Source organism: Dipodomys ordii, unplaced genomic scaffold (genome assembly GCF_000151885.1).
Source record: "Dipodomys ordii isolate 6190 unplaced genomic scaffold, Dord_2.0 Scaffold66, whole genome shotgun sequence".
NCBI lineage: Eukaryota > Metazoa > Chordata > Mammalia > Rodentia > Heteromyidae > Dipodomys > Dipodomys ordii.
The window spans coordinates 3,628,801-3,636,706 of NW_012267282.1; the positions used below are offsets into that span (position 1 = coordinate 3,628,801).

Consider the following 7,906-nt stretch of genomic DNA (forward strand, 5'->3'; position numbering starts at 1 on the left):
CTGGTTAGATCTCCAGAGTACAAGGGGTTAAATGTGTTGTTAAATGCCAGCCGGGCACTCACATCTGTAATCGGAGCTACTCAGGAGGCTAAGATCTGAGGACCACAGTTCAAAGCCAGCCCGGGCAGGAAAGTCTGTGAGACTGATCTCCAAATAACCACCTGGAGCTGTGGTTCAACATGGCAGATTGCTAGACATGAGCAAAAAGAGCTGAGAGACAGCGCCCAGTGTTCAAGCCCATGACTAAAAGGAAAAAACATGTCCTGCGGAGCAGGAGCTGACGGAGGCTGGGGCCAGGCGCAAGGCCTGGACTTGTCTCTGGGCCCTGGGAACCATAGAGGCTTCTGACGTGACTCAAGTGCTGCTCACCCCATCCATCACCGCAGTAAGCACAAGACAGCTCCAGGGCCGGGGGAAGGGGGCAGGCCAAGGTGGGGCCTGTTCAATGAAAACTTCCAGACGGTAGAAGTAGAGTGTTAGAGCAAGCACAAGGCTTTGAGAGAGATAGGGAGAAGGAGGGGGAGGAAGGGAGGGAGGGAGAGAGAATTGAGAGAGAGAAAGAATTGAGACAAGCTCACAAGGACCTAATGTGTCTATATTCAGCTTCTAGGGTACTGAACTACTAAATGAGCTTTCTTTCCCTCTTTTTTTCCCCCTGTCCTGAGGCTTGAACTCAGGGCCTGGGCGCTGACCCTGAGCTGCTTCTGTTCGTCTAGCTCTTTACCACTTGAGCCCCAATCACTTGCAGCTCTCTCGTGCATGTGGTACTGAGGAGTGGAGGCCAGGGCCTCCAGCACTCTACCATTCAGTCACCTCCCCAGCCCTGTTCCTTCCCTCTTTCAAGGAACAGGAACTAACCACTAGCCGCCAGCTCTGCGCAGGCACAGACCCTCCATGTGACCTTAGCCTGGCTGAGCTCCTAGTGGAGAATTCCAGTTGAGCCCAGCCAACCTGGAGAAATCACAGAATGGTGATTTGGTCTTCAGCCACGAATTTTCATGGTGGTTTGGTAAGCATGAACAGGTAAGCAAAACAGAAGTCCCAGCTTCGTCACAGACGTGAAATACTAAACATTTCCAAAGCATCTGTTTTCCAGTCTTGAAACAGGGTTGATGATCATTCCAGCACGTTGCTCACAGGGTCTGTGAACAAATTGAGGTCACATTTTTAGGTCTCTGAAGACAAGCCTGCCACAGGCAGCAGCTGATAAATGCTAGCTAGCATTATCAGTTGATTCTGATGTTTGTTTTTGCCGAACCAGAGCTCAAACTCAAGGGTCACACTCCTACTTAGCCTTCTTGCGTATGGCTGCTGCTCTACCACTTGAACCAACCCTCCAGCCTGGCTTTTTGCTAGTGAATTGGAGATGGAGTCTCAAGGATTTGTCTGCTCTGGCTAACTTCAGCTAGATCTCAGAGTAGCTAGGTTTATAAGCATGAACCACCAGGGATGGGCTTGTCAATACTTTTTTATTCTGAAGTGTTGAGGATTGAACCCAGAGCTTGCTTTATTCTAGACAAATGCTCTACCACTGAACTTCACTCCTGCCCTAATATTTTTAATTAAAAAAAAATAGTTTGGCAAAAGCCAGCCCTGGCAGGAAAGTCCATGAGACTTTTTTTTTTTTTTTTGGGTCCGGTCGTGGGGCCTGAACTCTGGGCCTAGGCACTGTCCCTCAGCTCTTCAGCTCAAGGCTAGCGCTCTACCACTTGAGCCACAGCGCCACTCCCGGCTTTTTTCTTTTTGCTTATGTGGTGCTGAGGAATCGAACCCAGGGCCTCAGGCATGCAAGGCAAGCACTCTACCACTGAGCCACCTTCCCAGCCCAGTCCATGAGACTTTTATCTCCAATAAAAGACTCAGAAAAAGCCAGAAATGGCCCTGGGGCTCAAGTGGTAGAGAGCAAAAGAAGCTTAGGAACAGCGCCCAGAGTTCAAGCCCTAGGACCACAAAAAAAAAAAATAGTTTGGAAGGTCAGGCGCCAGTGGTTCATGCCTGTAATCCTAGCTCCCTAAGGCTGAGATCCAAGGGTAGAGGTTCAAAGGCAGCCCAGGTAGGATAGCATATGACACTCTTATCTCTGATTAACTAACCAGAAGCCAGAAATGGAGCTGTGGCTCAAGTGGTAAAGCACTAGCCTAGCATCCAGGGATAGCATCTAGGCCCTGAGTTCAAGCCCCAAGACCAGAACCAAAAAACAAAACCACAAAACTTCTCCAAGCACTGTGGTACACACCTGTCGTCCCAGCTATTCATGAGACTGAAGCAGGAGGATCCTTTGAGCCCAGGAAATTAAACAAACATAGCTTAGTGCCATTTGTGATGCACCTTCTAGCAGGCCTAGAAATACCCCGGTGTGGATTTTGAGTGGGCTTTTCACCAGACGGTGGATTCACTCCCTGAGCTCTGGAAATGATTCATGACAACAAGTTTCTGTACAGCTCATGCAGTAGTAAGAAAAAATAAGTACACGGAAGAAGGACCTGAGCACGTCGGCACACGCCTGCCGTGCACAGGGAGACCGGGAATTCCATGGTGGGCTTCAGACCGCGGGAGAGCCTCGGCTCACCTCTCTGAGCAGTGAGCACCTTGGGTTTAGAATCATAGCAGGTGAAGACGCCTTGTTCCTCAGTTTACCTGGAGGAAGCAGAGGGCTGGGAGGCTATGCTTGTCAATGACGGAATAAACTGCAGGTTCTTGTGTGTGTGTGCGCACGCGCGTGCGCTCATTGAGACTGGGACTTGAACTCAGAGTCTCATGTTCTGTCTTCATTTTTTCTTCTCGGTCGTGGGGCCTGAACTCTGGGCCTGGGCACTGTCCCTCAGCTCTTCAGCTCAAGGCCAGCGCTCTATCACTTGAGCCACAGCACCACTTCCGGGTTTTTTCTGCTTATGTGGTGCTGAGGAATCGAACCCAGGGCCTCAGGCATGCAAGGCAAGCGCTCTACCACTGAGCCACCTTCCCAGTCCTGACTGCTGTTTTTTAATATATAAACTTGGAAGGAGGGTCTCCAGCAAACCTGAGCCCCCAGAAATAACTACTGTGACTTATTAATGTGACTCTTATTTTCCTAAACGAAAGTTTCCTGGACACTGAAAAATCCACATTTATCCAAGAAAACAAACAAGTAAATAAAGCCTAGTCTCATTGATAGCAAAGACAGGAGCCAACCCCAGTCATTTCAATAATTGCAGGAGGCTACCTAGTAGACAAGCCAAGATAATAGCAGGCGGTGTAGCCTGATGGTTAGCGCCCTGGGCTTAGCAGTCAGTGCCAGATTCAAATCCAAACTCTGCTTTCATGAGCTGAATATCTTTGAATATGTCACAACCTCTATGAGCTTCACTGACCTTTTGAAATCAGAATCCCTCACAACCTCTTGTTTCTGAGCTGTGGTAGAGGGCGGAGCAGGGGGTCTATTCAAGCCTTAGTGCCCAGGGCCTGGCACATTGGAAATCTTCACCATCCTCTTCCTATTCTTTGTATTCTTCTTCATCATCTTTACTCTGTTGTACTGTGAAGAGTCTACAAAGCCCCTAGTATCAAGCAATTAAAGGAATGGGTATCTAATTCTATCTCAAAATAGAACAATAGGGGGGCTGGGAAGGTGGCTCAGTGGTAGAGCGCTTGCCTTGCATGCATGAGGCCCTGGGTTTGATTCCTCAGCACCACATAAACAGAAAAAAAAAAAAACTGGAAGTGGTGCTGTGGCTCAAGTGGTAGAGCGCGAGCCTTGAGCTAAAGAGCTGAGAGACAGCGCCCAGGTCCAGAGTTCAGGCCTACGACCAGACCCCCTAAAAAAACAAAAATCAAAATAGAGCAATATGATCTAGGAATCACACACACACACACACACACACACACACACACACACACACACACACACACAATCATGTGGGAAACAGTGTCTTTCCACAAGGCAGAGTTCACGCCCGCTTAGGCCCTGTCACTATAAATCTAATTTTATAAAAATAAGGTCTTAGCCAGGCACTGGTGGCTCGCAGCTATAATCCTAGCGAAGCAGCAGGAGGCTGAGCTCTGAGGATCACAGATGGAAGCCATCCTGGTCAGGAAAAGTCTGCGAGACTCTTATCTCCAATAACTACTCAGAAGCGGCCAGAAGTGGCGTTGTGCTCAAGTAATAGAGCGCTAGCTTTGAGCACAAAGAGGCTCAGAGCAGTGCCCAGGCACTGAGTTCAAGCCCAGGACTGGCAAAAATAAACAAATGAATCAGGGAGGAGGTAACACCATTCGACAAGAAATGTGCTCATTAACTTACTTATGTATCTGGAACCCCTCTGTACAGCACCTTCAAAATAAAACAACATAGTATTTAAAAATAAATAAATAAATCACTTAAGGACCAAACGTGTAAAAAAAAAAAAACTAATACAAACCAAAAGCTCCAACCAGCCTTTTTTCCTGCCTTCCTTCCTTCCAATTAAACCCAGGATTCTATGCATGCTAAAGATGATCTCTATCATTGAGCCTACACCACCAGCCCAGCTCTGTGTGTGTGTGTACCAGAATTGAACACCTTCAATCTACTTTTATGCTGATTAATTGGAGATAAGAATCTGTCAGACTTTTTTTTTTCCCAGGCTGACTTTGAACCCTGATCCTCCAATCTCAGCCTCCTGAGATCCAGCTGGAGTTACAGGTGTGCACTACTACTACAGGTGTGCTCCCTGTTATTTTGCTTGCTTTCTTGCTTGCTTGCTTGCTTTCTGTCTGTCTGTCTCTCTGTCTGTCTTTTCCAGCTCTGGGCCTTGAACTCAGTGCCTGGGCACTGTCCCTGAGCTGCTTTTGCTCAGGGCTAGCACTCTACCACTTGAGCCACAGCGCCACTTCCAGCTTTTTCTGTGTATGTGGTCTTGAGGAATCGAACCCAGGGCTGCATGCTTGCTAGGCAAGCGCTCTACCACTGAGCCACCTTCCCAGCCCCTGCTTGTTTTTCTTAACCCAGAGATGACTTGCAGAGTTGTGGTGAAGAAAAGCAGCCCATGTCCATGTGTAGAGCTGACACAGATACTGAGCCCCAGTCCTCCTGGATGAGCAAGTGCTATATTCTCAGTCTTTCCAGAAAGAATCACATGCATGCCGCTGTTCCCTTGGTGAGACCTACACTCATATTTCTCGTGAATTCCTGGGGCTTTCAGAGCAGTGAGCTGTGTATGATTGCCAGTGTGTCTCTGTTGATGACAGCAGCGCATTCATCCTCGCTGCGGGGTATTTATTCCGTGTACACGCACCCAGCCTTCCCCAAGAGCCGGTCCTGTGTTTTACTCGTTTGTAAATGCTAGCTAGCTTGCCTAAACTTATACTTTATCTTTAGAGAAAAAAAAAAAAAAACTGTGGGCTTCCCGTCTGCCCAGGGGATTTTTATTACTTGTTTATGCAAACAGCAGGTTGCATAAGAGCCTGGCTAGCTTGTCTTCTTCTTTTTTTTTTTTTTTTCTAAAAGCGATTTCGTAGTTTCCTGGTAACCATTCAGTCATCTCTTTCAACACCCTGAAATGACATAAAGCCCAGCTCCCAGCCGCGCTCCCCACACGGACACACACACTTCCTTCAGCTCTGGCTCGGTGAGGCGCTCTGGAGCGGGCGGACCGGATTCCCCCCATGAGCCCGGCCAACCACTCTCTGGTGATCGACGGGAAGAGCTGCTGTGTGTTCCGAGATGACTTCATCGCCAAAGTGCTGCCGCCGGTGCTGGTGCTGGAGTTCGTGTTCGGGCTTCTTGGCAACGGCCTGGCCCTGTGGATTTTCTGCTTCCATCTCAAGTCCTGGAAATCCAGCCGGATCTTCTTGTTCAACTTAGCCGTGGCTGACTTTCTGCTCATCATCTGCCTGCCGCTCCTCACAGACAACTATGTGAAGAGATGGGACTGGAAGTTCGGCGACGTGGCCTGCCGGCTGACGCTCTTCATGCTGGCCATGAACCGGCAGGGCAGCATCATCTTCCTCACCGTGGTGGCCGTGGACAGGTACTTCCGCGTGGTCCACCCGCACCATCCGCTGAACAAAATGTCCAATCGGACCGCGGCCATCATCTCGTGCGTGCTGTGGGCGGTCACCATCGGCCTGACCGTCCACCTGCTCTACAAGAAGATGCTGGCCGAGAACGGCAGGGCCAAGCTGTGCAGCAGCTTCAGTATCTGCCAGACCTTCCGCTGGCACGATGCCATGTTCCTCCTGGAGTTCTTCCTGCCCCTGGGCATCATCGTGTTCTGCTCGGCCAGGATCATCTGGAGTCTGCGGCAGCGGCAGATGGACAAGCACGCCAAGATCAGGCGCGCCATCAACTTCATCATGGTGGTGGCCGTGGTCTTCATCATCTGCTTCCTGCCCAGCGTGGCTGTCCGCATTCGCATCTTTTGGCTGCTGTACACGGCGGGCACCGGCAACTGTGAGCTCTACCGCTCGGTGGACCTGGCCTTCTTCATCACGCTCAGCTTCACCTACATGAACAGCATGCTGGACCCCGCGGTGTATTACTTCTCCAGCCCGTCCTTCCCCAACTTCTTCTCCACGCTGTTTGGCCGCTGCTCCCACGCCGCGCCGGAGGCCGCGCACCACCGCAGCACCAGCGTGGAGCTCACGGGCGAGCCGAGCCTCTCCAGAAGTGTCCCCGACGCGCTCATGGCCGACCCCAGAGACACCTGGGGACCCTCTCATTAGAATGACCAGGAGAGAAAGGGAGGAAAGGTACACCGTCACCAAGAAGTGAGGTCTCTGGAGACAGCCATTCGGCTCTGGGGCAGAGAACAACATTGGGTTTGGGCCTGCGGTTTCCTGAAACTTCCAGATTCTGAGAATCAAGACTCAGAGAAACGGCGCAGTGGAGTGGACGAGGTGCGACCACAGACGTTTCTTTTTCTTTTCTTTTTTTGAGGAAACAGCAAAGTGTCCAGGCATCTGCACCTCCGCTGAGCCCCCCACGCGGCGTGGGGGGGGGGCTGAACCCCACATGTCACCATCTTGTCGCGTGGTCTCCGACATTCCCACCTGCGACGCGTTGGCCTCTTTGCCTGCCTCAGACACAGGCTGCTGTCCGTCTGTCCGTCCATCCAGCCTGTCTGTGGGGCCCTGTGGTGGGTCAGTAGAGCCAGGAGACTGGACAGGGAGGGTCTGGAAAGTTCAGTATCGTGACACAAGCCAGTAGTACCACCTGGGTTCCATGGCCCGGCTTGCAGCAAACAGGTAGCAGGTGAAGCAATCCCTAAGCTTAGGTTCGGGTCTGAGTTTCCAGTGGTGCTGAGACTTGGGGAAGGGGGGGGCGGGGAGGGCCGGGAAGGGACAGTTCTGTGGCAGCCCAAGGCCAATGGCCGCAGGGCTCCGCCTGTCCCTAAGCTGTGGTTCCCTTGTTAACACTGGTTTGAGGCTGAGCCTTTGAAAGGCTTCAGGGAAGAGAATTGCTTCCCACCTCTGCTTTTATCCTGGAAAGGGAAAATGTGTCCAGTGTGTGTGTGGGGGGAGGGAGTCCCTCCTCCTTCATTTCCTTGTATTGCTGTACTTGTAACAAATCTCCCATTTTAATAAATGTTCATCAGGACACGGTCTAGCGTTTCATGTCTGGGTTATGGTTCACAGAAATGGACTTGTTACTTAAGAAGAGACCTTTATGAGTTATTAACTATGTCCTGGTAGAAAAATAATACAGTACAGAAGGACATGGCACTGAGTTCTATTCTGAGACAGTTAAATTAAAAAAAAAAAAAAGATGCAGGACAAGGGACAGAAAAGGCCTAGGAAGAAATTAAAAAAATGTTTAATTTGCAAGGTGGCAGAGATAAGATGATCAGAGCTCATGACTTTCTTTCCTTCTACTTTGATGAGCCAGCTCTGTGTGTGTGTGTGTGTGTGTGTGTGTGTGTGTGTGTGTGTGTGTGTGTGTGTGTGTGTG

At 50.3% G+C, this 7,906-nt stretch overlaps 1 protein-coding gene across 1 annotated transcript; it reads left to right on the plus strand.

Annotated features, from left to right (window-relative positions):
* Window positions 1-5,567: 5,567 nt before the first annotated feature.
* Window positions 5,568-7,458, plus strand: LOC105990662 (hydroxycarboxylic acid receptor 2-like). The gene has a single exon (XM_013023107.1). The coding sequence runs from the start codon at window positions 5,623-5,625 to the stop codon at window positions 6,679-6,681; it is 1,059 nt and encodes a 352-aa protein (XP_012878561.1). The 5' UTR covers window positions 5,568-5,622; the 3' UTR covers window positions 6,682-7,458.
* The last annotated feature ends 448 nt before the right edge of the window (window positions 7,459-7,906 follow it).

What these genes read in the sequence shown, in the direction of transcription:
- LOC105990662 (XM_013023107.1), top strand. Translation starts at nt 5,623, where the DNA reads ATGAGCCCGGCCAACCACTCTCTGGTGATCGACGGGAAGAGCTGCTGT.